The 21,156-nt window shown below is 42.4% G+C and overlaps 1 protein-coding gene across 1 annotated transcript in view; it reads left to right on the plus strand.

Moving 5' to 3' along the window:
- The first annotated feature begins 1,467 nt into the window (after positions 1–1,467).
- cdk14 (cyclin dependent kinase 14) overlaps positions 1,468–21,156 on the plus strand; it is a 278,497-nt gene continuing 258,808 nt past the window's right edge. The window contains exons 1-2 of the mRNA XM_056286990.1: positions 1,468–1,842; positions 6,374–6,405. Of these exons, the coding sequence (XP_056142965.1) occupies positions 1,749–1,842; positions 6,374–6,405 (126 nt within the window). The 5' untranslated portion in view covers positions 1,468–1,748. The remainder of the gene's footprint in view (positions 1,843–6,373; positions 6,406–21,156) is intronic.

The following is a 21,156-nucleotide window of genomic DNA, read 5'->3' on the forward strand; positions in this document are numbered from 1 at the left end:
TAAATGTTGCCGTGTAAAAACAAACCGAACCAGGGTGCGAGCGCAACATTGTAGCAAATTAGTCCCTGATTCCGAACAAAGCAAACGGACTGTATGCGTGAACACGTCTTAAGGAAAACGGGACATCCGCAGATAGAGACATGAAATATAAGTGGGAGTTAACAGATAATTAGAATAGTTATAATTACTTTAATTACAAATATTACTGGGACCACAACAGAGAATTGCAGATGAACGTGTAATATCCAGGAATTCACATTATAGACACACTACCACTGACTATCCCTGCAACAAACTGACCACAACGACGAACACTGAACATACACGGTCCACACATATACTAGGTTTTGACCTATATATTGTTCAGTAGAGGACTATGATGCAAAAATAAATAAATAAAAATAAAATAAAAAATAGCTTCTAATCTGAAGTATTTTAAAGTAATGAAAAGCTAAGAAGAAGGTTAAGATGCTTAATAGTCCAATTCAGTGTTTTCCTCGGCTACTCTTTGAAACCATATGCGGTACACCTGAGTCTACATTGTCAAAGTTGTCCTCTTGAGTTCATTTATTTTAGTTTATCTTCAGCGGTGGGACTTCCAGATTTTGAATCTCTTAACAGGTGTCTTAACACCCACTGTACTACACTTTGGGGCCGGTTTAAGATATCTAAAGAGATACGTCTACCTCAAGATGTGCTTAGGTCAAAGCGATGTAATCTGACATAATTTCAGTGGTGTTGTGCTCCTCTGCATTCCGCGGATGTTCCGAGACTGAGTGGATTGAGCAGTTGTGATTGTCGGTCACAGCTGGAGTCTGACTGCCGTGTTTTGATCACCGTGTAGATAAGATACTGAGGTAGACATTACAGTGTGACATGTTTGCACTGTATTATTCTTGTGTTGCTGTTACCAAGGCTGCTGCCACCGGGATGACTGCTCCAACTGCACAATTGCGCTGATTGGAGGTCAACGTCACACGGCCGTTAACAATGACAATCTGGCAAAAACGAGGACCTCGACTGGTGCCATCTCAGCCGTCAACTCTATTGTTCCAGCTCGATTAAAATGACATTATAATATGGGACATAATAATCATCGGGTCAAACTATGGCTACATGATAGCGAGAAAGCAGTGAGCTATACATACAGCGACCGGCTGTTGGGTAGAGGATCATTCTCATGCAGATCCACATACCATAATCTGATTCGCAGGCAAAATGTGCTCAGGAAAACAATTTTTCCTCAGCACGTCGGGGCGGTGCTTGATGTGATTGTCATTCTCACAGACGAATGGAGCCCGGCACTTCCATCTCTCGACCAATCCCTGAAAGGTGGGCGGGGTCTGGTGTCTTCTTAACGTCTATCGGATACTAGCGAGAGAATCCCAAATATGACATCCAGAATGCGGTACCACAAGGAGTGAGAGTGACAAAGAGGGAAAGAACCAAACATCTACTCAGAGAGACTGCACAAAAACGCACTACAGACGCATGTTTCTTTTCTTATCTCGATCTTTCTTTATCTTCCTTATTTACTTAATCGTGGCTTTATTTCTTTGTAAAGATGTAGTTACATTCTAAGCAAACGCTTGGGTGTTTATAGATTTTTATTTATGAAACAATTAAAAGCGATTTGACAGAGCCGAAGGCTGCATTTCTCGCCTTCGACATTCTAGAGGACCATCGAATCCTGGCTCGATTCTTTTCTGTAGCTCCCCGGAGATCAATTCTGCTGCAGTTCCATCGAAATGTGCGACCTGATGCCAGGCTCTCAGTCGGCAGAAAAAATCGGCAAAATGAAAAAGTTAAGAAGAACTTTGTCTGAGAGTTTCAGAACTATAGGTAAGGCCTCAATAATTTCCTTTACACAGTTTTTACGTGCAAAAATGTTTAAACTTAATGTGAGAGCACCACTGACTGTTGAGTCTACACATTCCATTGAGGTGATGTTGTTAAGAGTTGGCCACAGAGGCTACAAAGACATTAATTGAAGTCCGCCAACAGAGAAGCGATATATACGCCAAGTGGGCAATTGCATCCATCATTAATAACTGTATTTACCATCGGTAAGGACAAGGCAACATGTAATGCAGGCTTGGTTACGCTAAACACTTCTACTGGCCTATTACATATCAGCTCACGATCTGTGTTTTATGTCAATAGAGGAAGTCGGGTCACTTCGGTTGGGACTTCACCGTTTGAGTTTTCAATAATGATCACCATCATCGTCATGCCTCATTCCATCTGTGTTACTCTTTTCTCCGTCATTAACTCTTCCTCTTACAAGTCACACGTGCACGCGCGCGATTGCATGCCAAAGAATTGATGATGGCGCATTTCTTACCAGGGCCAACACAAATATTATTTTGTCCCCCCCTCAACTGTTTTATCGGAAATTACCACCCAAGATGTGAGAGAAAAAGAATGACATGAAAATCATCTGCACGGCCTCTTCCTGCTGGAAAGGACTGACATGGACTTTTCTGCTACACTAATTGTTCTTCTCGTCTGTTACCTTTGCTCCTGCAAAACCCACCATGGCATGTTGTTGTCTAGAAAGTGATTTGCTGCTAAGTTCTATGAAAGATTTGACATGTGGTCATATGTGTGGTCTTGGGATTCTATACCATCAGAACACCTTTTGTATAGTGTTTGTTCTGATAATATTCTCATACAGCACCTTGATGCTTGACAATTGATTTCAAATTATTGTGACAGTGTACTGAAAGCATATGTATAACTTAAAAAAAACTGTTTGACCGATGACTGCATGGTAACAAAGCTCAATTCTAGGTATTTTATACTGCATACATTATACATTGCCGCATTGATGCTGTTAATGATGATGAAGATGATGTGGTAGTTGTGTTGACGAGTGTTGGATAGAGTTGGTTTAATTAGGCTGACAGGCTTTGGTGGACATTATTCCTTTGTTGAAATGGATTCGATGAACTTTAATCAGCCACTTGAAAACAAAATCCATCCTTTGTTATCCTGACAAGGAAAGTAGATCCAAGCAATTCCCTTGATTTAACGGATCAGTGCCTTCGTTGTGTCCTCTAAAGGGCAATTCCTGCTGTACCAAAAATATCACACAGTCAATGAGCCGCTTCGATATCTCTCGAGTCTTCCTCACCTTCTCATTGTGCATGCTTGTCTCTTTCCTGCACTGCTCATCCAGCTACAAGTCGACTCGTGTGTCCCCAAAAGACTCTAACTGAACCATAGCCATTAGCTGTCGATCAGAGCTCCGGTGTTTGTTGGCTGTCTTGGTTAATGTGTTCAGACAGCCAAAACCAGTTGTATTCCATGGACCACTGTCTGTGTTGAAGAGCAAGCCCGGCCAGCAAAATTGTTAAGTTTTTTCGGCATTTGCTGTTCGCCAGCCAGAGTGGTCACAGTTAGCTTCGGTAAATTGCCTCACGAAGCCCTTGCCTGCCTGAGCCGTTCGAGCTTAGGTCGTAGTCTCTCCCTTTCAGATATTTCTTCTTTATCTTGAAAACTTTGCCTGGAAAATTGAATCCAAAAAAAATCAACCACAATGTCACTTTCTTTGCTAGCTGCCATTCCTCTCAGTTCCCAACAGCTGCATGCTAAAAGTACAGCTCGAAGAAATTGCTACACTTGTTAGGTTGTGTCTGTGAATGTTCTCATTCATGCAGGTCATGGTTATCCAAAGGAGTTGAATCAAGTGCAACTGGACTTGGTACATATCCGTGAAGACGTTTTGCCTCTCATCCAAGAGGCTTCCTCAGTTAATGCCAACAGAAAGGCACGAACTGAGGAAGCCTCTTGGATGAGAGGCAAAACGTCTTCACGGATTGTTAGGTGATATGATGACATCACCTCGGGCCTTCTAGCAGGCCCTCGGCATGTCCCAATCACCACAAATCAACTTTTGATTGGTTAATTTTGTTGTCACTCTATATTTATGATAAGTAAGTACACTTTCTATGTACAAAGCCTGCAACCAAGGACAGAGCAGGCCCTGGGGGTGGAGATAGCTCTTTCAAGCAGCATAGTCAGAGGTAGGCACATCAAGTTCCAGCTTCAGACAGTGGATTTAGGCCATAAACCCACTATCTGGGGTAACTAGTAACTTCTGTTTATGATAGTAACTGAAATCAAACTACATTTTAAAAATCAACAATTTTAATAACTTATTATAAATTATTTTAACAATAACATTATAATTACTAATTTGTAACATTTCATTAACTTAAATTACACCTCTCAAAAATAGTAGAGCATGCATAGAATGCCCTGAAGGCCCTGCCAGAACTACTCTGCAAGAGGATATTTTTTCTACCCACCTTTGATAAGCACATTTAAGACTAAACTACTAAACTAAACTAAGACTACTTATCTGTTGTATTAACTTTTTTATTGTCTACCCTGCTCTGTTTTGATTTTGTGCTGTGTGATACAGTGCTGCTTGTTTTTGTTTTTGTTTTCAACTGTGTTCTTTAAGGTGTCCTTGAGTGCTCTGAAGGTGCCCACAAATAAAATGTATTATTATTATGTTATTATTAAACTTCAGCTATAAAAATGTATTTAACTGCAGAGAACTTAAAAGTAACTATTATTTTAAAGTTAGAATTCCCTAGCTAATGACCAAATATACTTTGACAGTGCCTGATCAACATTACGTGAGCAGTATTGGTGGTTGCATTTTATAACAACATACATTTTATGACTTATGTGTATTATAAGTTGTTGAAATGTCATTCCGCATCCCTATTTAAGCTTAATATTCCTCTTTGAAGACATTTGAAATACTTGTGAGAAAAATCAAAATAGAATTACAAGTATTTGACAATTACTTGGAATATGTATCTGAATATATTACAATTTGAATGGTACTGATGAAAAGACAGGAGGCGGAGCTGGAGGTGGCAGAGTTGAAGATGTTAAGATTTTTATTGGGAGTGATGAAGAAGGACAGGATTAAGAAGGAGTATATTGAAGGTGACAGCTCAGGTTGGATGGTTTGGAGACAAAGCAAGAGAGGCAAGATTGAAATGGCTTGGACGTGTGGAGGAGAGATGCTGGGTATATTGGGAGAAGGATGCTGAATATGGAGCTGCCAGGGAAGAGGAAAAGAGGAAGGCCAAAGAGGAGGTGTTTGGATGTGGTGAGGGAGGACATGCAGGTGGCTGGGGTGACAGAGGAAGATGCAGAGGACAGGAAGAAATGGAAATGGATGATCCGCTGTAGTGACCCCTAACGGGAGCAGCCAAAAGCAGTAGTAGTAGTAGTAGTAGTAGTAGCAGTAGTAGTAGTACTAGTAGAAGAATGGTACACTGTTTAAAGGTTTAATAGAACACATTTTTAATCCCATGCCTGACTAGAAAAATCTTTCTGGTGCCCCAGTAGTTGAATGGTTACAGCACATGCCACATAACTGCAACGTCCCTGGTTTGATTCCAGCCAGTGACCTTTGTTGTATATCGTACCCATCTCTCTCTCCCCTTATTTCCTGTCTGCCCCTCCAGTATCCTCTATCCAATGAAATTAAAAAAAATTTAAAAAAACTTATATCCCATGTACAAATGAGAAAAGATTAATCGATCTTATGTATGAGCTGGCCAGTGTGCCTAGATATGCAAAATGTTTATTTTGATTTAGCATGCCAGGTTATAATGCTCCCACCTTTACTGTCTGGTTCAGTGGTCTGATATTGTAAATGTCCATAAAAAAGGGTAAAAAGCATAAAAAAGCAGCAATTCATGGTTCAATGAAAAAGATGCCCTTCACCAAATAACAATTTACCCATAATTCCAGACCAAAGCATGCTTTTAGTCATCTTCTGCAGCCTAGTTAGCCTTTAGCCTTTGTTAGATTAGTCCAACATACTAATTACAAGGACCTCTGAGTAATGATGATGAGAAATTAGTAATTGAAATTCCCATTACAGAAATATTTATTCACCTCTTCAGAATTTCGGGAAATCGAAATTTACAGCTTTACATTTCAAAATTATCTGTATTGTATGTGAATAATGGACAAGGGGGAAGTTCTTAAGTGTAACTAGTTTACCTCCCCTCCACATAAATAAGAAATATATTGTTGATATATTGCTGCCAAATGTTATTATAGCCATCACATGTTTATTTCAGCATAGTCTCCCAGTGTTGCTCTCCTCCGTGCCATCAGAGCGAGCTAACTCCTCTTCAGTCTCAGTCAACAGTGATGAATCACAAACTGTCACATTCATCGCTAGGCTAAGAATGCAGACTGAATTCTGAAGTTCTGACAAAGTTGTGTGTTGTGCTTCTGCGCTTCTCACTGTTGTTCTGAAGTGCATTTTGTTCATTCTTCAAAGGACGTCAGTGTCCACCTGATTAACTTTGTTCCCTGTCTTTGTCTGCAGCTTTCAAGAAAGAGGACAGTGACTTTGATGAGGTAAGTTGAAAACAAGTAAAATTTAGAGAGCATGTGAAATCACTGACTCAGCTCCCCGCACTATGATGTAGGACTAACCTGGAGAATTGATATATTTTCTTTGCATAAAACTAGCATTTGAGTCTCATCTCCAAGCTGCTGATGTTCTGCATTGTATGTGAATTGTGCTCATTCTCGCTCTCTCTCTCTCTCTCTCTCTCTCGCTCTCTCTCTCTCTCTTTCCCCTTCTCTCTCTCTCTCTCTCTCTCTCTCTCTCTCTCTCTCTCTCTCTCTCTCTCTCTCTCTCTCTCTCTCTCTCTCTCTCTCTCTCTCTCTCTCTCTCTCTCTCTCTCTCTCTCTCTTTCCCCCTCCCTCTCTCACGCTCCCTCTGTCTGTCTGTCTCTCCTGTGCGTATAATTGTTGGCTTGGTTTGTTCTTATGTGCAATTGTATGATGAGGCAGCGAACAGATCGGAGTGCTGGGATGTTATTTTTATTGTTCTGGCTGTAAAATTAGACTTTGGTTAATTCTGTATTGGCAGTTTGTTTTTCTCTGTTGAGTTGAAGTAACATCAACCACCTTTACACCTGAAATCAAAATTACTTAATTCTTCATTGTACTTGGAAACCATGGACTTTAGCTGTGTTACATTCACACTAGAAAAAATCTATCATCAGTAAACACGTTTAAATAGTATTTCTTTGTACGTCATCAAAAAATGGGCTGCCAAGCACGTTTTGTTCTTCATAGTGTTTACGTATGTCACAAGACCTAGTGTCCCTGTGCCATATTCTTGAGTCTGCTGACATTTAATTTTTCACCACCATGCTACTCTTTGAACTGCCCACTATCTGTCAGATAAGTGTGATTATGACTGAAATTCTGACATGTTACATTTGTACTATGTTTTCATATAGCTAAATGTGTCAATCTCATTAGTTTATTGTATTGATATTCCATGAGATTGGGTTTGGCCTACCTCTCCTTGACAACGATTTCAAAAAGAGCAGCTCCTTGGAGGCTGATCCAAGGGGCTATGTAGTTTAGAAATAATGCAAAAGAACTGTTAACAACATCATGCCGATCAACAATGAACACTCAGCTGGAGCACTAGCTCTACCCTAATTGATGCATTTACACCAAATATCGTAAGGCACTATTATATCAAGGGACAAGCTATATACTACAATTTAAAGTTGCCTTTAATCTTGTCTTTCACCGATCAGTATCTGCAAACAAGACTGTTTTTTGTTTTTTGTTTTTTTTTTGTCAGAATGGACCACAGTCATAATGTATTAAAAATAATAAGAGGCACATAAAATGGTTTCTGAATAGTTTAAATCACCAGTTAGCACTTCATCAAAACAATAATCTATTGTAATACCACTGACCACCTTCCCACTTTGTCCTACATCTCCATGGCCTCAGCCCCTGAAGGTTTGGGTACTGGTGGAAAGGCTTGGGCTTCAACTCATAGAGCCAGTGGTTTAAACTGATAGGGCCGAAACCCTCGGGGGAAAGTTTCACAAGACACAGGCTCAGTAAGTAGGCAAATTACTGAGAATCTGAGCACACTCCTCTACCACAGAGACACAGGCCTCTTTCTTTCTCATGCCATTTCATCTTAGTTTAACAAATCATGTGGCCACATTTCTTTTCTTGTGCTGCTAGAGTTAGCAACATTTGGGGAGAATTGACATCGCAGCTTACTGTGGCCAGCCAATGACAGTAACTAGCTACAGTTATCTGTGGCAGTAGCTCAGGAGGTAGAGCAGACTGTCTGGCAATTGGGAGGTTGTTGGTTCCATCCTCAGCTGTTCCTGGCAAAAAAAATACAAATAAACAAAAGTTGATGTGTCTCTAAACAAGACATCTAACTGCTCCAAATGAGGTTGCATGGTTTATACCATCATCAGTGTATCAGTGAATGCATACTTGGGTAAATGTGAGGCCTTGAAAGTATGTTGAGTAGCTGGAGAAGTGAAATATAAACGCAGTCCATTTACCGTCTAACAAGCAGCTATGCTAACTTCTGTTACTTTTTCTATGCCCCAGATAATGAGGTGTAGATACAAATGCTCAGGTATGGGCCCACTATGAGGCCTATCTCTCCCTGCCCTTGCTCTTGGTCTGACTGTGGGTCTTCTTATCTCCCTTATTCTACAAGGAGTCATCTGTTCCTCACTTTATTTTTTCTCACTCTGTTGCTCAGTTCTTTGCTTTTTTGCCATCTACTATAATATCTGTCTTATCCTGTAAGTGGCATGTCCATGTAGCGAAGTCATGTCTTAACTGAAGTGCTGAAGTTTGTCCCCTTGCAGCTATAGCTTTAATCCTGAAGCAAGATGTAGAGTGACCAGATTATCAATGTCCCAAACCAGGAACTATATGGTCAGAGGGTCTTTCGGTTCGGTACGCATGTGTACCAAACGAATGTAGCATTGCTTTAACCATTGCACGTGAGGAACTTTTGTGCATGCAGAATGTAATCTGAAACTCAGAGTTTCCCCCCCTAGCAACTTTCGCAAGGGGCTGGATGTTGTACATTCAGCCACCCCACCAAGCATGTACACATACAAATGTACGCCACAGAGAAATTGCCGGTAATTTCGCACAGAGCAGCTTCGTAGTTATGGCAAATGCAAATAAACCAGAGCTTGAAGATCCAGTACAGTCCAAGTACTACACTGCTCAAAAAAAATAAAGGGAACACCTAAAAACACAATATAGACCTCGATGAATGAAATATTTCAGCTGAAAATCTTTATTTATTAGACAGAGGAATGTGTTTAGAGCAAAATAACCTAAGAATGATCAATGGAAATCAAAATCATTATCCCATTAAGGTCTGGATTCAGAATCATACTCAAAATCAAAGTGGAAAATGAGAACATAGGCTGATCCAACTTCTGTGGAAATTCTTCAAGACGATTCAAAATGAGGCTCAGTAGTGTGTGTGGCCTCCACGTGCCTGTATGCACTCCCTACAACGTCTGGGCATGCTCCTGATGAGACGACAGATGGTCTCCTGAGGGATCTCCTCCCAGACCTGGATCAGGGCATCGGTCAACTCCTGGACAGTCTGTGGTGCGACATCGCGTTGGCGGATGGTACGAGACATGATGTCCCAGAGGTGCTCGATTGGATTCAGGTCTGGGGAACGTGCAGGCCAGTCCATAGCATCAATGCCCTCGACATACAGGAACTGCTGACACACTCTGGCCACATGAGGACGAGCATTGTCATGCATGAGCAGGAACCCAGGGCCCACTGCACCAGCATATGGTCTGACAATGGGTCTGAGGATCTCGTCTCGGTACCTAATGGCAGTCATGGTACCTCTGGCTAGCACGTAGAGGTCTGTGTGGCCCTCCAAGGATATGCCTCCCCAGACCATCACTGACCCACCGCCAAACCGGTCATGCTGGAGGATGTTGCAGGCAGCAGAACGTTCTCCACAGCGTCTCCAGACTCTCTCACGTCTGTCACATGTGTTCAGTGTGAACCTGCTCTCATCTGTGAAGAGCACAGGGCGCCAATGGCGAATCTGCCAACCAAGATGTTCTCTGGCAAAGGTCAATCGGGCTGCACGGTGTTGGGCTGTGAGCACAGGCCCCAATTGTGGACGTCGGGCCCTCATACCATCCTCATGCATTCTGTTTCTCACTGTTTGAGCAGAAACCTGCACATTAGTGGCCTGTTGAAGGTCGTTTTGTAGGGCTCCGGCAGTGCTCCTCCTGTTCCTCCTTGCACAAAGGACCAGATAGCGGTCCTGCTGCGGGGTTGTTATCCTCCTGCGGCCCCCTCCATGTCTCCTGGTGTACTGGCCTGTCTCCTGGTACCTCCTCCATGCTCTGGACACTGTGCTGGGAGACACATCAAATCTTCTTGCCACAGCACGCATTGATGTGCCATCCTGGATGAGCTGCACTACCTGAGCAACTTCTGTAGGTTGCAGATACCGCCTCATGCCACCTCTAGTGGTGAGGGCACTAGCAAAATGAAAAACTAACCAAAGATCAGCCAGAAAAGATGAGGACAGGCAAATGGTCTGTGGCCACCACCTGCAAATCCATTCCTTTTATAGGGGTTGTCTTGTAAATTGTCTAATTTCCACCAGGTGGAAATTAGACAATTTACCAACAGGTGAAATTGATTCACAAATCAGTGTTGCTTCCTAACTGGACAGGTTGATATCTCAAAAGTGTGATTGACTTGGAGCTACATTGCATTGTTTATGTGTTCCCTTTATTTTTTTGAGCAGTGTATTCATTTTCTAAATGCTGCTCCTTAATAGATATTTATTTCATAATATTTTTCCCACGACGCCATGCAACTGCCGCCGTGGATATGCATTGCAAATTGTGGTCACTCCTTCACTCATGGATGACCTGAGAGGGATGTTTAGTAGGGATGTCACAAGGATGTGCTCACAGCTTGCATCATGCCATGGGTCTGGACGGTTTCATGCTTGTTTATTTATTTGGGAGAATATTTACGTTGCACAATCCTAATGTGAAGCTTTCAGCTGCTAATGTGAAAACAAGTACAGTACAGTTCAAGTACAGTTAATTTTCTTGTCTTTTTTTTTTTAAATTTTCCCCTCTTTTTCTCCCCAATTGTATCTGGCCAATTACCACACTTTTCCGAGCCATCCTGGTCGCTGCTCAACCCCGTCTGCCGATCCAGGGAGGGCTTCAGCCTACCACATGTCTCCTCCGATACATGTGGAGTCGCCACCCGCTTCTTTTCACCTGATAGTGAGGAGTTTCACCAGCGGGATGTAGCATGTGGGAGGATCACGCTACTCCCCCCGGTTCCCCCTCCCCCCTGAACAGGTGCCCCGAGCGATCAGAGGAGGCGCTAGTGCAGCGACCAGGACAACTACCCACATCCGGTTTCCCTTCCCGCAGACACGGCCAACTGTGTCTGTAGAGACGCCCGACCAAGCTGGAGGTAACACGAGAATTCGAACCGTTGGTAGGCAATGGAATAGACCACTACGCTACCCGGACGCCCCAAGTACAGTTGATTTTCTAAACTCTGCACCTTAATGGATGTTTATTCTATTATATTTTTATTTATTTGAGAGAATATTTATTTTGATTTACTTTTAAGTAACTTTACATTTTTTGTTAGTAGGTTGCAGTCGGTAGTAGCAGTATTGACAGACTTTTTTTTAAGAAAGACAGAGCCATACCCTACAATTGTTTAATAAGAAAAAAGAAGCCATTTTTGTTTTGTTTCTTTTCCCCTCGCTGTATCGAAAATGTACCAAATCGTGACTTCAAAACTGAACCGTGATTTTTGTACTGCGTTACACCCCTAGAGACTGACTAGGTGTTGTGTGTGTAGGCCCATTTCATACATATGCACATGCATGACAATGCACATGCATAATGCACATCTTAATTTCCTCAACAACTAGCTCATTAGCATCTCCATCATACGTCTGTCTTTTTGAAATATAGCCTATTATCATTTACATTTTAGAATCTACTTTTTACAATTAGGGATGTCAATTACAAGTTTAAGACATTAATTGCATCATAGACTGATTGTGTTGAATTGGTTGAAAAGCTATTAACAGGCAACAATTTGTACAAATAGGTGACTATAAAGTAACACTCAAGAATAATACTTGTGGAGTCCCACAGGGGTCAGTATCAGGCCCTCTATTTGTATGTAAATACATATGTAAGGTATCAAGGATACTGAAATTTGTTTTATTTGCAGATGAAACTTTTTTTTTTCTGGGGAGAATTTGCAGCAGGTTTTTGAGGTAGCCATGCCTGAAAAGAAAAAGTTAAACAGTGGTTTGACAAAAACAAATAATTAAATTTGAACAAAACCAAGCTTATGCTGTTTGGGAATTGTAGCAAACGTTCAAGTACAAGTGATGATAGACAATGTTAATGTAGAAATAGCATATGAAAATGAATTTCTGGGTGTGATATTCGATCATAAAATCTGCTGGAAACCTCATTTAACATGTGCGAGCAAAGTTGGTAAGGAGTGTTGCAGTTCATCCCCACCCCATAGGCGGAGTTTGACATTCGAGCCAGGGGGGGGCAAAAAAAAACTAATTGTAACAGCTGAGACCTGGCCTACCACCCTGGGAACACAGCACTAGCAGATATGGACAAAACAAACATGTTAAATAAACATATATGTTTATTTTTAAAGCAGATTTGAAATTACCTCGTAACAATTTAACAATTCGCCTTTATGAAATCCAATCACGGCACGGCTGTCTTGGAACGCAATAGACACAAGGTGGCGGAATGCCCCGACACTTAAAAATTAAACTAAATGCAACAGCCCCAACGTAAATAAAGTCCTAAATCAGAGGGGCATCTCCAGGAATTAAGGAAGTGTTCGACTTAAGTGGAAAACGATCGTTTTGTACTTCCAAATCATTTTGAGGGGAATTGGGGCAGAGTAGGTTGCTTAGGACAGCCGTGTTTTTCTCCAAGATCATCTGTGTTACCTAGTTCGGCTCGTGCATCTGTGGGGTGACCGTCAGGACTGCTAGCAGTTGCTGCTAATCCAGAGCTGCTCCAAGTTTCCTCCAAGTTCACAACAGTATCGTTTTGCCTATCGTCATCATCGGTTATTGATGTTTGTGTTGTATTCTTGTTAGATCCCGATGGCTGACCATTTGTGTCGTCTGGAGCTCGACGTTTTAAAAATCTCCTTATGTCCATATTTTCGTGCCGACTAGATAACTACAACGTTATTACCCATGTATGCTAGCTGAGAATCGCTGGTTCGCTTTACGTTAGCGTACGTGTCACTCGTCACATGATCCAGAGCCCTGACCATTTTTTTTGTTTTACTACAGCAGTATATGAACTCAGATGTATTACCTAGTACCCTTTAGTTGTTTTGTGTTATTTAGAATATTGATAAAATATCTGGTCATGCCAAACGTAATTATTCCACTCTTTTTGGAAACAATGCAATTACCCGTTTGAGCCACCAGGGGGAGCACTGCCCCCCCCCGCAAACTCCGCGCACGCCCCACCCCCACCCCTTTTTCTACTCCATTGTATCCAGCCAATTATCCCACTCTTCCGAGCCGTCCCTGTCGCTGCCCCACCCCCTCTGCCAATCCGGGTAGGGCTGCAGACTACCACATGCCTCCTCCGATACATGTGGAGTCGCCAGCCGCGTCTTTTCACCTGACAGTGAGGAATTTCACCAGGGGGACGTAGCACGTGGGAGAATCATGCTAGTCCCCTATTCCCCCCAGTTCCACTCCCCCCTGAGCAGGCGCCTCGACCGATCAAAGGGGGCGCTAGTGCAGCAACCAGGATACATACCCACATCAGGCTTCCCACCTGCAGACACGGGCATTTGTATCTGTAGGGACACCAAACAAAGCTGGAGGTAACAAGGGGATTTGAACAGGCAATTCCCATATTGGTAAGCAACGGAATAGACTGCTAGACCCACCCAGATGCCAGCAGCGTTGCAGTTCTGAGGAAAGAAAGGCATATCATGAATCATAAGGTCCTGTACACTCTAGGTGTTCACTTGTATTGCCATGTCTAAACTACTGTGTGGTGTGGGGTAACACATACAAAAGCACATTGGAACCTTTATGCATACTACAAGAAGAGCTGTAAGGATAGTATACAATGTAGGATTTCGTGAACACATTAACATGTTGTTTTTACAGACACATGCGTTGAAATTCATGGTTCTGGTGGAATTTAAGACGGCACAAATAATGTACAAAGCAAGAAATAATTTACTTCCTGGCAATATAAAAAAAATCCTAGACAGAGAGGGGGGATATAACTTAAGCGGAAAATTTAATTAAAAAAAAAACCCGTGTTCATACCAAGAGTATCCATTATCCATCCATTATACATGCTGCTTATCCCAATTGGGGTCGCAGGATGCTGGAGCCTATCCCAGCAGTCATTGGGCGACAGGTGGGGAGACACCCTGGACAGGCCGCCAGTCGATCACAGGGCCGGCACATTCGTACCTAGGGACAATTAAGTGAAGTGTTTGAGGTAAATCTAAAGCTTTTGTGAAGGCCTGGTCAAGACCCTTTAACATGGAGTGCTTAAGTAAGGTCAAGGGTTTCATAGTGACTGGTAAGTTAGTCAGTCAGGTTTTGCCCTATATCTCGTCGATCTTCTCACTCTCACCTCTTCCTGCTCTTAGACAAGATTTTCTCTGAAATCTCGCAGACTGACTCCAGAACTTTTTCAGAAGAGCAAAGTCCTGAGGAGTCAAGCCTGAGACCCGAAGCCGAGGTGTTCCTATCCGCGGAGAACTGGCAACAAGAGCGTCATGAAGATGAAGTTCCTGATTCCGCCGAGGAAGAGCCAGAAGAAGGTGATGACTCCCCTATTGATCAAGGAAACTTACCTGCCAAGATGAGTCCTGGATTGCGGGGATGTGGTGCAAACCATACCTGAAAGAGAAGTCACGAAGATTTGTGAACATGGAGAGGAAAAGGAACCTGTAGAAGAAAAACCTAATGACAATTACCTAATGACCTAATGACAAAAACCTAATGATCAAAAACCTAATGACCTGAAGGACATGAGTCTGAGGATTCCAGAGAGAATCTTGTCCAAGAGCAGGAAGAGATGGGAGTGAGAAAGTCGACCAGATATATTGCAGAACCTGACCGACTAACTTACCAGTTGCTAACTTACCCCTTTACCTTAGTTATGCACTCCATGTTGAAGGGTCTTGACCAGTGGTGCCCCCAAGGGTTGGTCAGGGGTGGCCACGGCCACCCTGATACTATCCCTGGCCCCCCCGCTGGCCCCCTCAGTCACGAGTCGCATATGCAGAATATGCTTCTGATTATGCATAATATGCTTCTATCTGATATTTTCATTTTTCATTTTTGGACATATACAATATAACAATGAATCGTCTAACACGTTACAATATATACAGATACATAACACATTAAAACAGAATTGTCATGGAACTCAAAATGTTAACTGCACCAGTATTAGTCTATGCACATTAGATATTTAGTAACATTAACTGTAAAAAAAAAGAAATCAAAGTATTTCAGTATGCAATTCCTTAACTCTCATATTTACAGTTTTCAACTGTCCTATACAGTATACTACAGCAGCATAATAGAATTCCTGAAATTCAGTCATGGTTTTTGGTTTTGGGTGTGCCATCCAGGATTTTCAGTGGCCCCATTTGGCCACCCCTATGAAAAAGTTCTGGGGGTGCCACTGGTCTTGACCAGGCCTTCACAAAAGCTTTACACTTTCCCCAAACACTTCGGTTTACACCTTCTTTAGAAATCTTTAGAATCTTTAGAAACATTAGACGAGTAACTAGTGTTTAAGCAGGTATAGGTACATGCAGGGACGCATGCGCATTCGGGGGGGGGGGTGTAACCCATTTAAAACGTACAGAGCCAAAAGTGTTGTAATTCTCAATTCCCCTAGATGGCGCTGTCTCTACAGTTTTAGCCGAGTCATTCTATCGTGGGTAGAGATAGAGCAGATCAGCCTGCTGTTTTGAGAGTGAAGCTGCTACAAGGGGAAAGTTTTACTAAAGAGTTGGTTTTGGTTATTGTTATTAATGAGTGATAATCGCCAGAAGCCTTTTTGTTGGTGCATTATATTTTCTTTTTTTCTTCTGGACAAAGTTCGAGCGATTCTTCGGTGAGTGCAGCTGAAAGAAAAATGCTAGCTAGCTCGCTATATTGGACAAATTCTGATTCAATATGCAGTTGTGCGATAAGCCATTTTAATGAGCCTGCACTGTAAGTATTTTTATTTCTGTTATGTTCTTTGTAATTTAAAAGCCAATCGGAGATGAATGTGAGATTGGCGTTAATATCACTTTGCAGGCTAGAACGCCATTTTCTTTAAAAACATGGGTGCTCTCATTAGTGAAATGAAATGGAGAGTGTTCTCGAATGTTCCCCGTTATATTTTCCAGCTACGATATATGAACAGTCCCTCCTTCACAATAACCTGACCAATAAAGACTTAATTTTCCACCACAGAACCGATTCACATATCACATATCGAGAGAGAGAGAGAGAGAGAGAGAGAGAGAGAGAGAGAGAGAGAGAGAGAGAGAGAGAGAGAGAGAGAGAGAGAGAGAGAGAGAGAGAGAGAGAGAGAGAGAGAGAGAGAGAGAGAGAGCGAGAGAGAGCGAGAGAGAGAATTGCAGAATTAGACTAGATGTTTGGTGAAAGTTATAAGGCCCCACTGGTAAACGGATGATCCGCTGGGGCGACCCCTAACGGGAGCAGCTGAAAGTAGTAGTGGTATTACTAGTAGTAGTAGTAGTAGTAGTAGTAGTAGTAGTACGAGGTAACCAACGGGCTAATGTTTCAAGGCTTAAAGCAGGGGTGCCCACTACGTCGATCGCGATCGACCAGTAGATCGTGAAGGCAGTGCTGGTAGATCTCCATGACATTCCAAAAAAACGTCTTTTTTTCCCAAGACATTAACCTATCATCTGTCCTCCATTTGGCATTTGCCTTTTGATTGACGTAAAGGACGGCCAGTCTGCTGTTGCCTAAAACCAAAGATTCTAGAGCGGAACCTAAAACTTTGTTACATTAGGTTACCATAACAACCAGAGCCCTTCTCGAACGTACCTTGAAGTTCACATGCCCAAACGTGAGCTAACGCAGAACTGCATTGAGCTAGCTAGGTTCAACTCTCTAAAAAAAAAAAAAAATCTACTAAAAAGTGAAACAAAACAAAAATGAGTGGGGGAGCCGGACCTAGCAAGAAACAAAAAATGTACCATTTCCATGTGGAATGGGAGGAGGACTTTTTTTTTCACCATGTCTTATTCAAATGCGTTTGTCTCCTCTGTCAGTCTAGCACTGCTATCCCAAAGAAAGGAAATGTGGAGAGGCACTTTCGAACTGTTCATAAAAACTATGACAATGACTTCCCTCCGAAAAGCGAGCTGAGAAAGAGAAAGGTGAGGGAACGAAAATCACAGTTAATCGCCCAGCAGTCACTTTTCACGCAGCCGCATTCATAGGCAAAGGCAGCCACCGAAGCATCTTTACGGGCGAGTCACTCCATCATTAAGCATAAGAAAGCCTTCCAAGATGGAGAGATGATGAAAGAGGCCTTCCTTGAGGCAGCAGATTCGTTGTTTCGGGACTTTAAAAACAAATCAGAAATAATATCTTCAATCAAAGCTCTCCAGTTATCAAGAGATTCCGTCACAAGGCACTGTGAAGTGATGGGCGATGATTTGACACAGCAGCTTTGGAGGGACATCGTGGACTGCGAGTGTTTCTCACTACAATTGGATGAGTCTATGGACATAAGTGATACGGCCCAATTGTGCATTTTCATTCGCATGGTGTTTCAAGATATGACCGCAAAAGAGGAGCTGTTAACAATACTACCCATGAAGGAACACACGCGGGGAGAGGACATTTTTCAGATCTTCAAAAACTTTGTGGATAAAACCCAGCTCCCAGTGTGTAAACTGGTGTCAATCACCACGGACGGTGCGCCTGCTATGGTGGGCCGCTCCAATGGATTTATTGCCAAGTGCAGGGAGGACGATGCTTTCCCTGACTTCCTTAGTTACCATTGCATAATACACCAACAAGCATTATGCGCAAAAATGCTAAACATGAAAGAGATCATGGATGTGGCAACCAAAATCGCCTGTTCTATTCGAGCGAGGTCTCTTCAAAGATGGTTGTTTGGTACACATTTGGAAGAGGCTGACTGTAACTACTCTGGCCTCTTGCTACACACTGACGTGAGAAGGCTTAGTAGAGGGAGATTCTTGCAGAGATGTCGAGAGCTCTGTCCGGAGATTAAGGAGTTTCTCCTTATCACTAAACATGCGGAACACAAGCAACTTAATGACAATCAGTGGCTGCTAGACTTGGCGTTTTTAACTGATTTAACCAACATGTTGAACGAGCTTAGTTTAGAGCTGCAAGGAAAAAACAAAAGTGTGGTAAACATGATCAGCTCAGTTAACGCTTTTGCACGGGAAATGCAACTTCTGTCCTCAAAGTTGCAGCGCCGTGATTTGGGAAACTTCCGAAACCTCGCAGCAGAGCTGGAGAAGCAAGGGAGGGCGTGTGCGCAACTTGACAGTGCATGCTACACAGAGCAGATTGAAAATGTCCGGTCAGACTTTGACAAACGGTTTCAAGACTTTGCTTTGCTTGAGCCAATCGCTACATTTATGTGCTACCCATTTGGGGAAGATACAGAGGTGGATTCCCTCGCCTCAAAAATGGCAACACTGTTTCACCTGAACTCGTCTGCAGTGGAGGATGAGATGCTGACAGTACAGGCTGACATTCAGCTTAAGTCCAGGGCGCATGGAGAGTTTTGGAACTTACTTACAGAGGACAAGTACCCAAACATGAGGAAATGCGCAACCTCCTTGACGGCATTATTCGGCTCTACTTATTTGTGTGAGTCAGCCTTTTCTCACATGAAGATTATCAAGTCCAAATACCGTTCCACCATGACAGATGATCATTTGGAGGCCTGCTTGAGGCTGGCTACCAGCAGCTACTGTCTGAACTGTGCAACCCTGTCTGACTCCCTCCAGTGCAGGTCATCCTCAGAGTAGAGAGGTAGAGATCACAAATCTATTTACCACAGCTGTAAAAGTTCATGCAGTGATGCAATTTCAAAATAGTGTAGTAGCAAATGCTTGGTATGATTATTGCCTGTGTAAGGTTCAATATAAATGCAAATCCATTGCAATACTGTATATGTAACACAACATGTATATAAATACACACACTGCATATAAATGTTCATATATATGTAAAACATGTATTGAGTATTTTTATTATTATTATTATTATTTTTAATATGAGTAGATCATTTTGACCTGGTCATTTTAAAAGTAGCTCAAGAGTCAAAAAATTGTGGGCACCCCTGGCTTAAAGTCATTGTGAAGATGTTCATTAACTCCTTTTAAGTGACATTCATGGAGTGGATTAGCAGATTAGTTCGTGACGCTAATGGTTTAAACGGCTATTTAGATAAGGCGTCTATTTAGATATAAATTTGTGAAGCATGTAGTACCTCACGTTAATTATATGTATGATTATTGACGGTGATTACAGAATGAATGTTGCTAATGATAATAAGATACTGCTAGAGTTTTGCACTGCTGTGTGCAGATTGATTTTATATTTTTTGGGGTGCATATTCTGCCACTTGTGATCGATCCGACGGCGAGCCAGTGGTTCCGGATACTTGGGAGTGTGTTGAAACTACATCCAGTGCCCTATCAGCCTACCCCTAGCCAGTGGATTGGACCGTTCCCTTTGGATACAGATAAGATTAATGAGATCTCCAACGTTATCGATACACTACCCGGGTAGTACTAGCAGTAGTAATAGTACATGTATATGTAGAAAGGATCTGAGCTTGGAAACACGCCAAGGAACTGAGCTGAACTGAGTTTATATGCTGACTGGACTGTTTACACTGACTGACTATTAAGGGGGAAATTGTTTTTTGTTTGTTTGTTTGTTTGTTTGTTTTATTGTATTCCACACGTGATTCCCAATTTTATGGAATACTGTTGATAAACATTGTTACTGGGTTTTTTTTCTTTCTTTTTTCCCCCCTACTCAACCAGTGGTCGTGACCAATTCACTTCTGTAGATTTTCTTCTGAATGTGGATTTCTGGCCCATATGTTAGCAACCCATGTTACAGCAATAGTAATGTGGGAATGTGATCGTAACCTACATGGACCACTTCGATGTGTATTTTAATCTGTGGGGTGACTTTGTAGAATGGCCTTGATGCTCAAGCAGAGTAAAGATGTTAAAGAGGATGTACATAGAAATAATTTTTGAGGGGTACAGGGATGAGGAAGGGGCAGTGTTTGTCCCAAGAAGTTGATGCATTCATTGTAAAATTTCCTAAATACACAGTTAACCTGACCATGCATCAAAATAACAACCAATTCAATCTGAAGTAAAGTGTTTTTGTTTTCCTTTTTTTTTAAATTTTTAAACTTCCTTTTGTTAAATTATCTGTAAACCATATAGGTGCAGCTGGGGGAAAAACAGCAGGCAAAATTGTGAGTTTGGTTGTATAAGTTGTTGAAATTGGCGGCATGGTGGTGCAGTGGTTAGCGCAGTCGTCTCACAGCAAGAAGGTCCTGGGTTCGAGCCCCGGGGTAGTCCAACCTTGGGCCTTGGGGGGTCGTCCCGGGTTGTCCTCTGTGTGGAGTTTGCATGTTCTCCCCGTGTCTGTGTGGGTTTCCTCCAGGGGCTCCGGTTTCCTCCCACAGTCCAAAGACATGTAGGTCAGGTGAATCAGCCATACTAAATTGCCACTAGGAATGAATGTGTGTGTGTGTGTGTGTGTGTGTGTGTGTGTGTGTGTGTGTGTGTGTGTGTGTGTGTGTGTGTGTGTGTGTGTGTGTGTGTGTGTGTGTGTGTGTGTGGTTGTTGGCCCTGTGTGATGGTCTGGTGGCCTGTCCAGGGTGTCTCCCCGCCTGCCGACCAATGACTGCTGGGATAGGCTCCAGCATCCCCGCGACCCTGAGAGCAGGATAAGCAGTTTGGATGATGGATGGGTGGATGGATGGTTTTATATGTTTCCCCATACCGCCACACAGTAAATAAAGTATGGAACTGTAAGAGAACAATGTAGTATATATTGTGAGTTCTGGCTCAACATACCTTTAGTTTTATATAATAATGCAATGGATTTAGATACTTTTGACATTGTTTCAAGTCGTCAATCTTTCACTCTGGGTCTTCAATAGTTTTGTCCTTCTCCTT

This window comes from Lampris incognitus, chromosome 9 (genome assembly GCF_029633865.1).
Source record: "Lampris incognitus isolate fLamInc1 chromosome 9, fLamInc1.hap2, whole genome shotgun sequence".
Lineage (NCBI taxonomy): Eukaryota > Metazoa > Chordata > Actinopteri > Lampriformes > Lampridae > Lampris > Lampris incognitus.